This window comes from Acinonyx jubatus, chromosome C2 (genome assembly GCF_027475565.1).
Source record: "Acinonyx jubatus isolate Ajub_Pintada_27869175 chromosome C2, VMU_Ajub_asm_v1.0, whole genome shotgun sequence".
In the NCBI taxonomy this organism is placed as follows: Eukaryota; Metazoa; Chordata; class Mammalia; order Carnivora; family Felidae; genus Acinonyx; species Acinonyx jubatus.
In genome coordinates, this window is record NC_069384.1 from 3235942 (window position 1) to 3254427 (window position 18486).

The 18486-nt window shown below is 50.8% G+C and overlaps 1 protein-coding gene across 2 annotated transcripts; it reads right to left on the reverse strand.

The window, feature by feature from the left end:
* Positions 1-418: 418 nt before the first annotated feature.
* On the reverse strand, positions 419-11636 carry NDUFV3 (NADH:ubiquinone oxidoreductase subunit V3). 2 transcript variants are annotated; one of them, XM_015083830.3, is made up of 4 exons: positions 11478-11636; positions 9924-10044; positions 2654-3742; positions 419-650 (listed from the first exon to the last, which is right to left on the reverse strand). In XM_015083830.3, the coding sequence occupies exons 1-4, from the start codon at positions 11523-11525 to the stop codon at positions 487-489; spliced, it is 1422 nt and encodes a 473-aa protein (XP_014939316.2). In that variant the 5' UTR covers positions 11526-11636; the 3' UTR covers positions 419-486. The 2 variants fall into 2 exon arrangements, with proteins under 2 accessions (XP_014939316.2, XP_026897326.1); XM_027041525.2 differs by lacking the exon at positions 2654-3742.
* Positions 11637-18486: the final 6850 nt, after the last annotated feature.

The window sequence follows — 18486 nt, forward strand, 5'->3', positions numbered from 1 at the left end:
TTTACATCAAACACTGAATTCTGGTGAACGAAAAGGATTCCATTCCTTCTCTAACGATAAAGTGCTAGAACCTAATGTTTCAGTCTCTTTGCAGTACAGGAGATAAAATCAGTGAAACCCTGTCTTTGATGATCAGAAGCTAGGTCTACCAAATCAGAAGTCCTCAGCACACGTATGGGCACCTGGCTGGAAAGCAGACGGACGTTAAACTGACCAGGGACTCGGCACAGCGGACACACGCTGATGGAAAGCCCCAACGGCTCTCTAAGGCTACGATCTGTGCGGCGGACCCCAGCTTTACAATGAGAGGAAAACCCCTTGCGCACAGACGTTTCTGATGCCCGTTGAACCAATGGTCAGAGAGCAGGGTCGCTAGCTCAGCGTTCACCGTACGAGGGACACCGATCACACACGAGGCCTCACGACCGGGGCGGATTTTATTTCTGTAGCCCAGACAACGGGGAAGTTACTCTCTGAAGGGGGCGCTCAGTGGCGAGGGGACTCCCGTCCTGACGAGGGCTGGGGCATCCTGAACTTGGACAGGTCCAGGTTGAGGTCTAAGAAGGTGTACGGGGTATAGTCGTGGTGCTGCAGGTTCTTGTAGGTGGCGCTGTCCAGTGGCTCGGAGGCGCTGGCGGCATGAGCGGACTCTGTGGGGGGAAACGCAAGGCCCGTGAGAACGTGGGACAGGCGGCGTTCCCGCGGGGCTCAGCTCTCAGAGACCGCGTGCCCGCATCCTGAGATAAACTGTCTAACTAGGGAAGCCGGTGAAAGCTACAGGATCCTCAGACGCGAAATAAAGGAATTAGCGGAAGACGTACTCTAAGCCTCGCAGCCGCCGCGGTGGGAGCCGCTGGTTCTTACGAGGCGTCTGAACAGCCTACTCTGTCCGCTCCCCGGCCCGTGCTGTGCAGAGCTGTGAAAACGCCTACGACAAGGATGCAGGGACTTTCAGGACTTGAGGGAGCAAGAGAGACAAGCAGATCTACAGGAGTAGGAATGAACTATTTGCAGAAAAAGATGTTCAAAAGCAGAAGCCAGGTGAGCCCTCTAAGTCTCTGGATACACGAAACTAGACTCTGTCTGAACAACGTCACAAAGTTAAGGGGAACTGGAAGGGAGATGCAAAGTTTTCAACTTTTTTTGAAAAAGCTGCTGGCATACCTTCGATTCAGGCTAAAACGTACAAGCTAAGTTGTATTTCTTCACGTGGAAAAAGGATCTAGAACTCAAAGTGCACAGCTGAAGCAAAAGAACGCAGCTCTCCTGCCTTGGGACGTCCGCACAAGGGCACACGGCGCAGCCTGCGGGGAGGCCCCTGCACGGCTACCCAGGCTGCACAGGAAATCACCTAAGCACACTTTCCACCATTTGAATTCACACCCAAAGCTCTGTTTGTCACGTCTTCGGCTGTGTTACACAAAAACGAGGACTTATGCAGAGCTGACACCTTCCCGATCTCGAGCAGAGAGACTGCCCATGTGGTGCAGGCATTGGCGGATACAGGGAAGGTGTTAGCTGGAGGGAAATGTGGGTGCAGGAACCTCGGGGCAGGAACCCGAGCAGAGGACTGCTCAGCGACACCACACGGGGGTTGTGCTCTGGGCGGCCTCCTTACCCCCCAAAGGGCAAAGGGAGTACGAGAAAAACAACAATGGTTTGCTGTCATCATCCTAAGTTTTGGTTTTCGTCTCCAATTTGTAGCATCAGGAACTGCATTCTCCAAGTCTGGACAAGGCTGGCACTTTGTGTATTAACGAAAGAGGGAGAAAACGGAAGGAAGAAAACACACAAATTGTGTCAACGGAACGCAACCAACAGCGATTAGCACATAATGGACATCAGGCAAAGGCAGAGGCTTTAGGAAGACTAAGGAGCAAATAAGAAGGGCCGGGTTTGTTAGCAACGCAGCATTTTACAGACACTCTGCGGGGCCCGGCTCTGAACCCGGGGACGGCCCTGCCGGCTTCGCCACGACCTGCCCACAGCATGTGCCTTCATAAAGTTCGATGCGCAAGTCGGGAGCATAATAGGAATAAAACCCTAAAAATCTGTGATAGCAAATAGCCCTTCATAAAAATTCAATATGGAAAAACAAAGCAGCCCATTGTGTTTTTGGGTAAATCAGAGAAGGAAACGTCACCCAGCAGAAGGAAGACTAAAGCCGCCCCTGGCTGCCCCTGTGTCACTTACTGCGGGACTTCCCAAAATGGGGACTTCCCCTCTGGTCTAAGAAACCTAAAAGCAACACCCCTCGTATCCCCCCAAACCCCACATCAGGGGTAAGCACGGCTCTTCGCTGTGGGAGTGAATCAGGACCCCCTTCCCGCTGACCAGAGGCCCTGAAAGTTCACGGACACCTTCCAAAGCGAAGGGGGCCGTGAAACCACTAGAGTTGAAACATCACCCTGTGGCCGTGGGACAGCAGGAGGGCCAAGCGCACGCTGTTTCACCACAAAATAAACAGGAAATGCCCCAGGGATGCCGCGCACAAGGCGTGGGTCCCTCAGGAGCCCGGCACAGTCCTCTGCCCGCCGGAGGCCGCGCTGCAGGTGCCTGACTACCTGGACCCCTCCTCGGGGCGCACAGGCCTCCAAAGGCCCACCACCCGCCCGGGAAAGCAGGGCTCTCGAGGGCGCAAGTGAAGGTATACCCTGGGTGCCGTCCGGCCCTCCTGGAGGGGCAGGGTCTTCCGCCATCCCGGCCCCGCCCTCAGGCTCTGGGCCCGCGGCCTTGTCCTGGAAATCGCTGCCTTCGCTAGGAGCAGGAACCGGCTTCAAACTTCGGACTGACGCCTGACCTTCCAGAGTCTCTCCCGAGGCCTTCAGGGTTCCCTCTGTCACCTGCGCCCCCAAATTTTCTTTGCTGAACAGGGGGAAAGCCACCTCCCCACCACGCTCCGCTGCGTGTTGGCCCCGGTGTCTCTCGCTGGCCTCAGGAGCGGCTGGCGGCGGTCTTGCTGTTCCGGTTCTTTCCCTCCACTGAATGGGTGCTGGGCTGCCAGCCGGCTGTGTGGACAATCCTGACTCTGTATGAGCAGGCAGGACTTCTTCGACTTTGGGCAGCTTTTGTCCTTCTTTATCGGTTTCACTTGATCTAAGAATTTTCTGGAATTGCTTTTCCTTGACGTTTTGCTTCATAAACTCTTTATCTGCTTGTGACTTGGGTGTTGTGGTTTTGCGTTTTGTGTCTTTTCTGTCCTCTGGTGGCTTGATGGTGCCCCCTTTCTTCTTGACCGGACGGGGCCTCTCGGGTGGGGGGACGTCTGGCGGCGAGCGGGGCTTCTCTTTGGCGACTACTGCAATTCTGGGGGCTCCATCTCCGAGGGGGCAGGACGCCTGCGGTCTGGGAGGCCCTCCTCTGCCCCTGCTCGTCCCCTGGGGGTCAGCTGTGGAGCTCTCCCCCTCCCCCTCGGAGTCGGAATCGGAGGAGCTGGATGAAGAGGACGATGAAGATGAATCATCTCCCCTGCTCTCCCTAAGAGCTTTTGCATCCGTGCCCTGCTTCCTGAGTGGAGACGGAACTTTCTGAGGCGTCTCTACGACAGTCTTTCGCGACCGGAAGTCTGGAGCCCCTTCGGCTGTGAATAGCATGCTGCCTTCGGGGCCGGGGCCGGGGCCAGCTACCAGCCCGCCCGGACTCACAACTGACGGGTGAGCACGGGGTGAAGACAAGTTTTTAGACAATTCAGCTGCTGTTGGGGTGGCTACGAGTTGGCCCCTCTCCTTTGGTTCCACTACATCTAGGAAATGGCATAAAGAGGAAGGTTATTCTCAATATTTTGTACAACAATCCAAATTCATAAGTCACAGACGGCTCGCTAAATAACAACTTGCTATTATATCTTCAATGTAATCATCCTAAGGAACGCTCCATGGGAACTCACTCTTAGGTCAAAGTCAAGCCGCCTGAGAGAGAACAGTAAGAAATGTAGGTCATTCCTTTGCAGCTGAAAAACTAACAAGCAGCTGTTTTTACCAACAGGAGTAACAAACTTGTCTCCACTGCTCACAATGCCAGATTCTTTGATGCTCATTTTTAAGCGACTACTTCATCCAAAGCTCAAATCGTTAAACCACAAAGATATTTTCCAATGACTACTGCAAGCTTTACACATGTGTACTTTCTTAACTCTTTAAGAAAACTGATGCCTCTCGAATATTAAAAAAGTTATCCCCGCTGGACGAACCTGAACTTTCTGAAAACCCAGAAAACACAACTGGAGACAAGAGCCTGGTTTGGGTTTGGGTCCGCACACACACGTGTTTAAGTGTTGCAGGGTACCGGGAAGAGGATGACGTTGTTCACATCAACGTGCCCGAAGGAGGAGAAGAGCCCTTCAAAATCAGAAGTCGTTCGGGGATCTCCTCGGCCAAAGGAAAGCGTTACACGACCAAAAGAATCCAAAATAAACTGATAACGAGATATATATACATGAACAACAGGTTTTAAGCTGTAAAAAAAGGAAAAGGGCTAATATGAAACCTTTATATTTCATAGCATCGATTATTAAAAAAATAACACTGCACAGTAAGTTGATTGGAACTAACTTCATTCAGTTTTCTCAGGTGGTAAACCCTTTCTAACCCTGCAGATTTAAAGAAAAATATAAGACAAGCTTTTATAAATGAAAATTACTTTCCAAATCTAAAGCCGAAACTACACACATTACAGACAAGCAAGTTCTAAATGCAGAGACTTCACTTTCAAGTCTAGGGGGTCTGTCTACTTTATACTGAAAAGATCTGAATCCTGCTTCTCTCAAGTGGGAAAAAAAACGTATTCCTAAGATCACCATCTTACCAGTATCCAAAAAGGGTTCTAATTGGTTTCTGAGCTCAAGGACCTACCCATGATAGATTGACAGAAAACGACCCAAGAAACCCGAGAAAACACCAAGAATCAGAAACGGGCCGGAGAGGAAACCCGGCGGTGCGAAAGGGTTGACCGGGCAGCCAGAGCAGAGGGGACTGTTTACATCCGTCACCTCCACCCCCTCCACCCCCTCCGTCAGCACCTTCACCCCTACCTCCTCCACGCCACGTCGGAAGCTGTGGCTACGTGCCAGCCCAGAATCTGCACTCCGCATGCTAGGCGGGTGCTGACCTAACTTCAGGACTCTCACAGAGCTCCAGGGTCACGAGAAACCTCAAAACGAGGCAAAGGAATGTATACACACTTGAACGCTCTGCTCTCTCTCTGTGAACCATACCTGAATCAGCTCAGCGGTTCCTAGCAGGCCCCGCACGCCGCTGTGCCCGCTCACCTGTACCATGCACCCACGTTTACGTTGGGCATGAATGCTCCAAGTATGAAAAATTAACTAAAAACAAGGTGTATCTTACATGGGCTGTTTTCAATAGAAAAATTACAATTCCCGAATCTTCCAAAGTATGTGGTGGAGATTTAAAAACTGCAAATAAGTGATCGGAACTACGTTACAGGCTGAGTTATCACCCACTGACAACGGAAAGAAAACTTCATATGGGACTAACGTTTAAAAATTCTCTTTGAAGAGGAAATTCCTATTATACGACATAAGAGCATTTTCATTATTCGAGCTAAGTTACTGAGAGAATTGCAGGGAAAGGCCACCGGACCAAAACAAAAATGCATTTTCCTTTCATTGAGAGTCAATTTCTGGCCCAGTGCAGGACGGGCCCAGCAACCGCCCCCCCACCCCCGTGACCCCCCAAGGAAACTGCCACAATGGCTGGGAACCGCCACCGGTAGGTAGCTGCTGTTGCAGGGCGCAGGGCGCAGACCGAGTGTGGCCCCGCCGTGAGGTGCAGAATGACGTCACCTGGGAAACAGCACCATCACCTAGAGGAGCGAGGGCTCGCACGTTGACCTCGCCTGCTGGTTTTCACAAAGTCGCACACTTTTGGCCAGAGCAGGACGCCCACATACTGTTTTAGTTTGATACTGACCTCCCTCGAGAAACAAATCTATGAAAACACGAAACCACCTAGGGAAGGCTGGCCGCGCAGGCACATCTCACAGCACAAGACGGCGACCTCCGGGGCTGTGTCTACTCTGCTGGAGGACAGATAAATGACCATGGCCTGTGCACGGTAAAGGCGCACACACACTGCTAACCGTGCAGACGGAGAAGCTGTACTGCGTGTCCACCTCCTCTCCAACTGAACTTAGCTGTATTTCCCAGGTCTCTTTTCTGCTGGGGCGAAAAGTGAGGCCATGACCTACACGTTTCTGGTGGTCTCCCTCACACAGGCACAAATGACGATGGTGTTTGAAATGGATTAGCCACCTTAGTATTCTTCCAGATCTTGGGGCGCCTGGGTGGCTCAGGCGGCTGGGCGTCTGACTATGGCTCAGGTCATGATCTCATGGTTTGTGGGTCCGAGCCCCATGTCAGGCTCTGTGCTGACAGCTGAGCCGAGATCCTGCTTCCGATTCTGTGTCTCCCTCTCTTTCTACCCCTCCCCTGCTCACACTCCGTGTCTCTCTCTCTCTGTCAAAAGTAAACATTTAAAAAAATTAAAAAAAAAAAAAAATTCTGGGGCGCCTGGGTGGCTCAGTCAGTTAAGCGTCCGACTTTGGCTCAGGTCACGATCTTGTAGTTTGTGAGTTCGAGCCCCGCGTCGGGCTCTGTGCTGACAACTCAGAGCCTGCTTCCGATTCTGTGTCTCCCTCTCTCTCTGCCTCTTCTCTGTTCACGCTCTGTCTCTCAATAATAAATAAACGTTAAAAAAAAAAAAAAAAGTTAAAAAAAAATTCTTCCAGATCTCGTCACTGGGTCACAAAACCAACCTCGGAAACAAAGCACATTCCGACACAACAGGAAGGAGCACAGTTACTCAAATTTTATGTGAACTAAAACTCTTTTCCATGTATAGGACTATAGAGTTGCTTGTCTGCTTGCTTGTCTGAGGACTGAGATTTTCTCAGAGGCAAGACAGCACGGAGAAGAAAACTACAGATGGTGGGGCCTTCCTGCCCGGGTTTACATCCGGCTCCACTCCTAACACACGTGTGGCCTTGGGCAGCTCACAGGCCTCTTCCCTCCTCCGCTCTCTCATCTAAGGCAGGGAGACGAGTACCACCTGCTCACGGGTTGTGCGGACCAGACGGAACAACGTATGCCGGGCTCTGCTGGTTAGAAGTAAACACAACAAATCCCTATTTCCAGAGATTCCTCACCCTTCAGACTGAAATGAGGACTTGAAAGGAATCATTAACTGTGGCCTCTGGACAGACCCTTGAAAAGGCGGCACAGGAGTCGATGACTTAGTACCGGTTGTTGCCATAGTGGCTGGACTGAGCGGACCGTCTGGAGGGGCACCTGTGAGGAGACCCTGGGCCCTGACATCTGCGTTGGTGGCTCTCCTCGGGAAGGAGGCAAGCACTGCGAGAAGCTGGAGTCCCAGAAGGAATAGGGCAGAACGTCGTCTGGAACCCCGGGGTCCTGCCTCTGAGGCAGGCACTTTGCCTAGAGATGGGACCTCAAGGGTGAGCGCACAGGGCCAGATCTGCATGCGGGAAACTGCCGTTAAAGCTCCCAAAGCCAGTGAGAGCAGACAGGGCTTTAACCTGGGGCATTAACGGGCCACCAGCAGGCAGAAAGCATTTCCGCATTTTTCGCTTGACCAGTCTCATGAGCACTGACATCTCGGGCAAACACTGAGGCCTGTACATGTCGGTTTAGAAATTCCTTTTCTTCATACAGGGATTATAAGTACTTTTAGATTATACACAGATCTCACACGAATTAAAGACAGCGTAGTTCACAATACTGTCTTCCCACCTGAAAGCACTCTACACTCAGTCGACACCGCACACATATATCCCCCTCACAGGGGCCTAGCACGGCCTGCGCGCTGACCCCACTCAGGCGGGAAAAACCTCATCCAGACTGATGACCAAACTACACAGGCCCAGGGCCAACTCCTAGGTCAATGTTCCCTGCTCATAACTGCGCCTAAAACTGTTACATAAACAAGCACCCTATTCTACTCACACATAGAAGCATGTTTAAAAAAGGATCTTTGGGGACGCCTGGGTGGCTCAGTTGGTAAAGCGTCCGACTTCAGCTCAGGTCATGATCTCACGGTCCGTGGGTTCAAGCCCTACATCGGGCTCTGTGCTGACAGCTCAGAGCCTGGAGGCTGCTTCGGATTCTGTGTCTCCCTCTCTCTGTGCCCCCCTCTCCCCCGCTCGAGCTCTGTCTCTCTCAAAAATATATAAACACTGGGGTGCCTGGGTGGCTCAGTCAGTTAAGCGTCCGACTTCAGCTCAGGTCATGATCTCACAGTTCATGGGTTCAAGACCCACATCAGGCTCTGTGCTGACAGCTCGGAGCCTGCAGCCTGCTTCGGATTCTGTGTCTCCCTCTCTCTGTTCCTCCCCCACTCACACTGTCTCTCTCTCTCTCTCTCAAAAATAAAGGTTAAAAAAATTAAAAAAATATATATATAAACATTAAAAAAAGGGGGGGAATCTTTGACTCTGCCACAATATTTTAAAATCCATTAAGTCAGCTTCAAAAACCTATGATGTAGGATTGCAGAAACAAGACTAAGAATCACCAAAGGCATCAATAACATTAGCAATGAGATTCACTAATTATCAGTAAACATTGAAAGAATGTCAAAAATGTGCTATGTGTAATGCAGAATTTAACTGACATTCTGGCTGTTCGCATTAGTTTTTTAAATTATATTTATTTTTTGAGAAAGCATGTGCGAGAGAGAGAGTGCGTGCTGGGGAGGGTAAAGAGAAAGGGAGAGAGGAATCCCAGGAGAGAGGAACCCCAGGAGAGAGGAATCCCAAGCGAGCTCCATTTCATCAGCGCAGAGCCCAACGTGGGGCTCAAACTCACGAATTGCGAGATCACGACCTGAGCTGAAACCAAGAGTGAGATACTTGACCAACTAAGCCCCCCAGCTGCCCCAGAAAAAAAATTTTTTTCGTGTTTATTTTTGAGAAAGTGAGAGAGAGAGAGAGAGTGAGAGAGAGAGAGAAAGAGAGAGAAAGAGAGGAAGACACAGAATCTGAAGCAGGCTCCAGGCTCCGAGCTGTCAGCACAGACCCCGACGTGGGGCTCGAACCCATGAACCGTGAGATCACGACCTGAGCCAAAGTCAGATGCTTAACCAACTGAGCCACCCAGACGCCCTAAGATTTTATTTTTAAATCAACTCTACACCCAACGCAGGACTTGAACTCACAATCTTGAGATAGAGTCCCAGGTTCTGCTGACTGAGCCAGCCAGGCGCCCCCTATGGTCAGTCATTAATAACGAGCAGGGAGTAGAAAGTAAAATTCCCACAAGTATTTAAAATAGTGTCGCACATTGTATTTTCCTTCCATGAGGATATGCTACGTTGGTATTCAGGAAGGAGAAAAAGAAAAAAGTAAAATCCAGCAATAAAAGTCAAAATGACTCTGGACAAAGCCGGACAGAGATCACACATCGTGCTTCATCAAAGTGAGCGGTAATGGAAAACGGTTCCTGCTCTTAACTCCCTCCCCACGGTCATGAAAGGAGGCCCGCAGTCCTGGACGGTGGCCCACGAAGCCTGGGAAGCCAATCTGTGTTTCTGAGACACTGAGAAGCGTCACAACTGGGGGAGAGGAAAGCAAGGTGGGGCTCAGGGCGGCCACAGGAGCACAGCATCTGTATCAGGGCCATCCAAATGTCCCCTTGCCACACATCAGAGCACAGCACTTAGAAAACACAGACAGAACTGGTTCAGGGCTAAATGCTGAGTCAAGGGCTGTTGCATTAGTGATGTGTTTGGTCTAAAATCTGCCACAGATCCGATGTCGGATTATAATCTGGACACAGCTGGAGATGTAGAATCGAATTATGTGGTTAGTAAAACTCTTCACGCCTGGAAAGCGGACTGATTTGTTTACTTTGCATTATTCTCCCCTTGGGACTATCATTAAAATCTTACTTTTTGGTGGACTTTGCTTCTTGGGATTTGGTGGCAGTCCCTTTTCGCTCTTCCCTGATTCCGCAGAGAGAGACACTGAGGGAGCAAGTCCTCGAAACACTCGTGCGTCTAGGAGCATAGTCTGACAGAAGGATGAACAAATATGGACATTTTAGAGTCATGCCATTTGGAAGCTATTACGACCTATAGACGTTATATATCATTACATGCATTACATGTACTATATAACGTGTTATAACATAGCATTCATGTCATATTTCTAACGGTTATTACAATTTTCATAACATATGGAAATTTTGGAAAATACAAAAAAAGTTGCAAGAAAGAAAACACATGACAGTCACTATGAACTATGTAACTCCAAGAAAAGTCAAAAACAGTTTCTCCTGTGCATACTTTTTGTAGCCCCCACCTACTATTTAACCTACCAAATACTCTGGTTCTTTTTGTTAATAAAGTGTTTTCCTATACTTAGAACGCCAACTAGAAGAAATACTACCTGGGAGCCTGGGTGGCTCAGTCAGTTAAGCATCTGACTTGGGCTCAGGTCACGATCTCACGGTTTGTGAGTTCAAGCCCTGTCGGGCTCTGTGCTGACGGCTCAGAGCCTGGAGCCTGCTTCGGATTCTGTGTCTCCCTCTCTATCTGCCGCTCCCCTGCTTGCACTCTCTCTAGACTCTCTCTCTCTCTCAGAAATACACAAGCATTAAAAAAAATTAAAAAATAAAAAGAATAAATACTATCTGGCTGTTAGTAATGATGCAGGTGGATAACTGCTTCAAAACCACATACAATGTATCATAAATGGCAAACCTAAACTGATAATTCACTCAACATGTATTTACTAACAGCTGCTACGTGCTAGGCGCTTTCCTAGAAGCTGCACACAGAACAAAGGTGCCTCTCCTACATACACGAAGGTAAAAGTGTATCTTTTTATGTTTATGACTAGAAGTACGTGTGAAAGCTGAAAAAATTATTTGGAACCAGGTGTTTCAAGGACTAAACGGTGGACTCTCGGAAACAGATCTCCCCCCATCTGTACGCTCTATCTCGCAATGAATAGGAAGTGCTTTTGTAAGAGACTTCTGCAAATTTAAACGCAGGGCAATGATCTCACATTTTTTCTACACGTAAAAAGAAAGCCCTCTGTCTTCCTCTCTTTTCCCAGACAGGATCATGTAAGCGGGCATCTTAGTGGCTGCCAAGTAAGTTACCGGCTCACCCAGGTACCTCAGAGTCCCCTCCTCTCCTCTCCGGGCTACGTAAGAGGTCAAGACGCGGTCCTCAACGTCTCGGAGCGAGCGCGGCGGCGCAGGACACCTGGGAGCCCTCGCACCTGCCCGCGACCTTGGCACCGCACGCCGGGGGCTCCCCAGGAGATCGGGGTCAGTGTCCGTTCGCCGCCCCCCCTCCACGGCCCGCGGCCAACTGCTCCGGCCCAGCGCCCTCTCTTCCACCCCGGAACCGCGTCATGGGCCCACCCGGACGGCTGGAGGTGCCCCTCGCCCCAGCCCTACGCTGGCTCCCAGCCGCCGGCCCGGCTCCCTTTACCTTCATTGCCCCCGACCGTCCTTGCCGCAGCAGAAGAGAGGCCGCCATGACTGTGACACGCGGGGGCGGGCCTGGCCAGGCAGAGGTCGCTCCAGGACTGACTCGACAGCTGCGCGCGCACCGCCGGCTGACGGCCCGCCCCCTGGGCCGAAGGCACCAATCACAGGCAGGGACGGGCGCGGGCGGAGCGGGTTAGGGGCCGCCGGGCTGCGCGCGCCGAGGCCACGCCCCCGTGGAGCTGCCAATCACAGGCGGAGCTGTTCGCGCCGGTGCCGCCGGGGGCTGGACGCTCGCGTGGCCGCCGAAGAGGGTGTTGCCGTGTCCTTGTCTGCGGAGGGCGGGCGCGGCTTCTGCTCGCGTCTCTTTCCCAGGTGCACCGGCCTCAGACCGTACCCTGGACGTCCCTGGCCCTGACCCAGAGTCGTCTGTGTTTGATGGACTGGAAGCCCTTCGGCACGTGAGGTCCGCGGCCTCAGCGTGCCCACCTTGTGACGTCGGGTCGCACCCCATCCTCCGATGGGCGTGGCCACCCATGGTCTCCACCGTTCCTTGCTCATCCTGCAGGCGGCCGAGGGCACGCTTTGGGGCCATGAGGGCACCTGTACCAGAGCTATATGCAGATCAGGAATGCAAGCTTCATTTTACGCGAATGTTTATGGCTTGCGGTGCAAAGACTTCCCCCGAAGTAGGGCATGATTGTGGAGCAGGTGTAGTCAGTCGTTGGCCCCCTTCTTCCGCTATTGATCATGACTCCCTGCCTTGCCCTGTCCAGCACCCCTTGGAAGGTGAACCTGCCCACACCTCCGACCCCACCTGGACTAACTGGACATTCATTCAGGTGGCCGGATAAATGGGCAGAAACAGGTCCCCTCAGACACTTACCAAAGGGGACTTGAATCCAGCGAGTGCAATGCAACCAGCCATCTGTCACCCAGGGAGGCAGACAAGACAACCTTAGGTCTTAGGGTAATAATGAGAAAGGATTCCTTTGTTTCCATAGGGAGAAAAACCTTGGTGAGAGAAGAATTAGCCTTTACTCAAAGCAAATTAACCTGCTGTCTCCAGCGGAAAGTTCACGCTTGTGTTTGTGAAGTTGAGGGGCCATAAGCACAAGCTAAACCCCGCTCCCCCCCCCCACTAGATGGGATGTGTGTGACATTCCTCAGGCACCCCTGGCTGCCCAAGAACAAAGGAAAGGAAAGAAAATAAATGGTTAAGTGATGAGATCACAGTCCTGCAGGACATGTGTGTCCATCAGTTTACCAACGTGTTAGTAAATTACAAGATAAAGCAATCTAATTAATAGCCTAGCCTCCAGAAATGTACACACTCAGTTTCCAGGACCGCTAACATCACCCTCCCCTCCCTAGTGATGTGGGGAATAGGGCAGAAGGAAATGGCAGATAAAATTAAATTCCTTTATAACCTGCAGCCCCTTGGCAAATACTTGAGGCAGGCAGAGTAAAAAGTTTTTCCAGGAACCCCCTACGGTCTTAATGTTAATGCTTTGCTAAAGGGAAAAGCAACCATAACTTAACAATAGCTAGGACTCCAATATCTTAAGAGTCCTCTTTCACATGTCAAAGTCCTTTTGGAGGCCTTTTTTCCTTACCCTCCCCCCTCTTCAATTCCCTTGTGTATAATCAGTCACTCTTCACAACCCCAGTGCAGCTCTTTCTGTCCACAGGTCCTGTCCCTGTGATTTCATAACATCACCTCTTTGCACCAAAGACGAGTCAAGAATTCTTTTTTAGACGCCACCATCACTCCCAAACCTCATCAAAGCGTGCTTTCTTTAAAGGTGATCAAGAATATTGAGGGTGATGGGGCACCTGGGTGGCTCAATTGGCTAAGCGTCCAACGTTGGCTCAGGTCATGATCTTGTGGTTTGGGAGTTTGAGCCCCGCATCGGGCTCTGTGCTGACAGCTCAGAGCCTGGAGCCGGCTTCGGATTCTGTCTCCCCCTCTCTCGGCCTCTCTCTCACTCTCTCAAATAAACATGAAGGAAAAAAAAAAAAGAATATTGAACATGAGGAGTCACAGCTGCCACTTGGGGAAGCTTATCTGGAATGGGGAAATCCTATCGCCCTCCTTCAAGAGATCTGGAGCCCTCAATTTCCTCCCATCGGCAGCAAGCACAACCCTCTAAAGATAGCTGAAGTTGTTAAGACTCAAGAATAAAATGAAAGGCCTCCCTCATTGGGATCAGTGTGGTTACCAGCCAGAGTGGCTTGAGGAGAGGGCACTTATAGTTGAGGGGAGGCCTGGGGAAGAAGAGACACAAAAGTGGGAGGGGGGCACGTTGATGGTTTTCAAAGAGGCAACATGATTGTGTGTGAAGGTAATTATGGCAACAATGTGGAGGCCCAGTGCCTAAGCCTGGAGGGGGCAGGGCCTACTAGGAAGCTAACGGGTAGGGCAGTTGAGGTGGGCCTACACGACATTTGGCCAAAGGGAAGAGAAAGTGATGAGGTTTTTGGGGTGACGGTGGGGTCCGGAGCCGATGGCCAAGAAAGAATTCTTGAAGACGCCCTTGGTTCACAACGGTGGTTGTATTAAAGCACGAGGACGGGACCCTGAGGAGAGACTGGTTAGGTACTATGGGGCTGGGGGAGGTAAAGTCCAGAGGAAGTTTCCAGGAGGATTTTCATAGGCTAAAGAAGACTTGCAGATACAGGAGGCCTAGCTATTTTCAAACTGGGGTTGTTTGCCCTCTAGCAAAGCATTAGCAGCAAGACAGTAGAGAGTTCCTGGAGAGGCCTTTTACTCTGGGCCTCAAGTAGTTGTCAATGGGCTGCAGGTTAGAAGGAAATTTAATTTTATCTGCTATTTCCTTCTGCCTTTGTTTTTCACCTCAAAAGGACTCCGCAAGAGGCAAATACCTATAAGGTATTGCAAAAAAATCAAAGAAACAGAGGCCAGAGAAGGGTCGGTGCTTTCATGAGTATTTGTGAGGAGGGATTACATCATCTTTTCTAATCATCTGGAAAACTGTATACTAGATTCTGTTTCCCCAGAATCTGCCCGGTCTTGCTGTACCCATCACCTCTGCCCGGAACTCTGGCAAGTACTGACTCAGCATTTTTAGACAAAAACCTCAAAAGCTTATGTTTGTCTAGATTTCTTTATTAATCACATAAAGTTCGGGGCGCCTGGGTGGCTCAGTCGGTTAAGCGACCGACGTGAGTTCGAGCCCCGCGTCAGGTTCTGTGCTGATAGCTCAGAGCCTGGAGCCTGCTTCAGATTCTGTGTCTCTCTCTCTGACCCTCCCCCGTTCATGCTCTGTCTCTCTCTGTCTCAAAAATAAATAAACATTAAAAAAAAATTTTTTTTAATCACATAAAGTTCTATCTAAATTACTATAGATCTCCCTTAGCTCTCCTAAGGGCAAGTTAAACTTTCAGTTTTTTTTTTTAATTTATTTTTTGGGGGGAGGGACAGAGAGAGAGGGACAGAGGGAGAATCCCAAGCAGGCCTGGTGCTGTCAGTACAAAGTCCGACTCGGGGATCGAGCTCACAAACTGTGAGATCATGACCTGAGCCAAAATCAAGAGTTGGATACGGGGCGCCTGGGGGGCTCAGTCAGTTAAGCATCCGACTTTGGCTCGGATCATGACCTCACGGTCCGTGGGTTCGAGCCCCGGCGTCGGGCTCTGTGCTCACAGCTCAGAGCCTGGAGCCTGCTTTGGATTCGGTGTCTCCCCCTCTCTCTGCTCCTCCCCCGTTCACACTCTTTCTTTCCTTCAAAAATAAATAAACACTAAAAAAAAAATTTTTAAATATCTTTTAGGATGACCATATATAGTATGCCTTATTCTTATTAAGGTAAATTCTTTTTTTTTTTTTCAACGTTTATTTATTTTTGGGACAGAGAGAGACAGAGCATGAACGGGGGAGGGGCAGAGAGAGAGGGAGACACAGAATCGGAAACAGGCTCCAGGCTCTGAGCCATCAGCCCAGAGCCCGACGCGGGGCTCGAACTCACGGACCGCGAGATCGTGACCTGGCTGAAGTCGGACGCTTAACTGACTGCGCCACCCAGGCGCCCCAGTAAATTCTTTTCAATAAAAGAGATAGGGGCTCCTGGGTGGCTCAGTCAGTTAAACGTTCGACCTCGGCTTAAGTCATGGTCTCATGGTTTGTGAGTTCGTGCCCCGTGTCGGGCTCTGTGCTGACAATTCAGAGCCTGGAGCATCCTTCGGATTCTGTCTCCCTGTCTCTCTGCCCCTCCCCGACTCATGCTGGCTCCCTCCCTCTCTCCCTCTCTCTCTCTCATAAATAAACTCAAAAAAATTTTGCTTTAAATTAAAAAGTTAAAAAAAAATAAAAGAGATAAAAACAGGTAGTTCTGCAAACAGGAAAAGTAAATTTAAAAGCTTTTTTGGTCAAGAGAAAATAAGGAAATAGGGAAAGTTATAAGTGAAATTGTGCTATAAGGCCTAACTGTGCTTTAAAACACACGTGCTGGGGGACCTCTGTGGCTCAGTCCGTTAAATGTTCAATTCTTGATTTTGGCTCAGGTCATGATCCCAGGGCGGTGTGGAACCTGCTTAATATTCTCTCTCTCTCCAGAGTGACTGGGTGGCTCAGCCGGTTAAGCATCTGACTTCGGCTCAGGCCATGAGCTCCCGGTTCGGTTCGAGAGTCTGAGCCCTGAGTCGGGCTCTGTGCTGACGTTGCAGAGCCTGCTTGGGATTCTCCTCGCCTCCCTCTCTCTCTCCCCAAAGTAAATAAACATTAAACAAAAATTCTCCCTCTCCCTCTGCCCCTCCTCCCTACTTGCTAATGTCTCTCTCTCTCTCAAATAAAATTTAAATAAATAAATAAATAAACACATGCACTGACTTCTGTCTCTGTGATGAAGTTTTGGGGTGATGGGGGGTTTGTGGGGTCTGGCGCTGATGGCCAAGAAAGAATTCTTAAAGAATTCTTTGTTGCCAAAAGGTGATTTTATTAGAGCACGGGGACAGGACCTGTGGGCAGGAAGACCTGCACTGGTAACTCATTACATACCCTCAGGTTGGGTGGGGGGTGGTCAAGGATAGAGTAAGTCTCTAAGGACTTGTGGAAGCAAGGTTTCCAGGGCCTTGAGGGACTAGCTGTTTCTAGGGAAATGCCATTTATTACCGTTTAATAAAACCTCCGTCAGGAGCCCCTTCAGATCTATATCAGGGGCCAGAAGCTTGGAGTAGGGTCACCAGCGTATATCTTGGGGGAGTTGAGATAAAGGAAGCAGATTTACAGGGTCCTCGAGGTTGGGACAATGTTAAGGCAAGATTCCCTTTTGCCCCCAGCAAAGTGTCATCCTTGAGGCAGCTGAGCTCCTAGAGGGAAGGCACTCTGCTGGTCTCGAGGACTTGTCAATGGGCTGTAGGCAGTAGGGAACTTAATTTGTCATTGGCCTTAGTTTCCCCACATCACCATGGCACGCACTTAAACCCCTTTCCTTTGTTCTTGGGCCCAACAGGACTGCCCGAGGAATGTCACACGGACTTCACTGGGGTGCATGTGTGTGTGGGGGGGGGAGGGGGTTGCCAGCCTGTATTTTGTCCCTCAGCTTGGCTTATGCTCCCTCATCATCTGGGAGCATCTGGCCACTAGATATTATGAAAAACCGTTGGGCCACAGAACATTTCACGATGCTGGGTAAAACATCGCAGGCATCATGGCAAATGATCAGTTCTGTTGTCACTTGTCCACGCTTGCTGGGCACTGATGCCCTTGCTGCCTGTGTACTTCTGGGCTCCTGTCTGTGGGAACTCCCAAGCCCTGGGCTGAGTGCCCCTCCTGGGTTGATGTGGTTTGTGTGTCCACCAGGCGCTTGTGAGGACTGCCTATCTGGGTCTAGTGTGATCATTTTTTTTAAATTTTTTTTAATCTTTATTTTTGAGAGAGAGAGAGAGAGAGCGGGGGAGGGGTAGAGAGAGAGAGGGAGACACAGAATCAAAGCAGGCTCCAGGCTCCGAGCTGTCGGCATAGAGCCCGACGCGGGGCTCGAACTCACGGACCACGAGATTATGACCTGAGCCGAAGTCGGATGCTTAACCGACAGAGCCACCCGGGCACCCCAAGTGTGATCATTTTTTTCACAGTTTGGAATGTCTGGGACCACAGGAAGTGTGTGTCCCCAGGGACCTAAAAATGAGCAAGAAACCACAACCAGCCACATTGCCCTGGGAGCATTTGCTGATCTCTGTATGCTAATGTGTTGGTTTAATTGATGTCAAGAGGAGACAGGACCGGGTGCCTGGCTGGGTGGCTCAGTAGGTTAAGCGTCTGACTTTGGCTCAGGTTGTGATCTCACGGGTCGTGATCTCACGGTTCATGGGTTCGAGCCCCGCGTCGGGCTCTGTGCCGACAGCTCGGAGCCTGGAGGCTGCTTCGGATTCTGTGCCTCCCTCTCTCTCTGCCCCTCCCCACTCTCACACATACTCTCTCTCTCAAAAATAAATAAAGGTTAAAAAAAATGAGGTAGCAGTCACTTCCTCTGAACTCTGCTAACTGCCTTTGGTATGGTTTCTGTCAGTCCTGCTAGGGATTCCGGGGCTGTCTCAGACCTTCCGTGGACCTGCCTCCCCCACACTTCTTGCTCCCCCTTGTGGCTGATTCCTAAGCACAATCGAATGCCTTCTCTTCACCCCGCAAGTAACCAGGTTGAGTGCCCACAGCCTTCCTCTTGTTTCCCAAAGGTCAAGCTGCTTGTCTCTCCTCAGCTCTCGCATTGGGGCCCATTATGCGTGCGTGCCCACCGTTTGCCAAAGCTCACTGTCGTTGCCATTGGGAGTGCACTCTGGGGGTGTGTGCGGGTGAGGTGCACAGAGCCCGGGGGGTGCCAGTGGGCCGGTGGGGGGGTCTGCGGGCAAGGTGTCCCTCGTGGCTCGTGGGCAGTGCAGTTGGCAGTGTTGGGGCCCGTTCTTGCCCCTGAGAGTCCTATCTGCTGCTCTCCCAGCCCTTGCTGCCCCAGTACTCCTGACTCAGTACTCTGGAAGGGGCAAGAGAGACACGGGTG

Excerpts from the sequence above, each read along its gene's own strand:
- NDUFV3 (XM_015083830.3), bottom strand. The coding sequence starts at position 11,525 with ATGGCGGCCTCTCTTCTGCTGCGGCAAGGACGGTCGGGGGCAATGAAG. Across the intron at positions 10,045-11,477 it reads GACGGTCGGGGGCAATGAAG|ACTATGCTCCTAGACGCACG; the intron begins GTAAAGGGAGCC and ends TCCTTCTGTCAG. Across the intron at positions 651-2,653 it reads AGGGCCGGACGGCACCCAGG|AGTCCGCTCATGCCGCCAGC; the intron begins GTATACCTTCAC and ends TTCCCCCCACAG.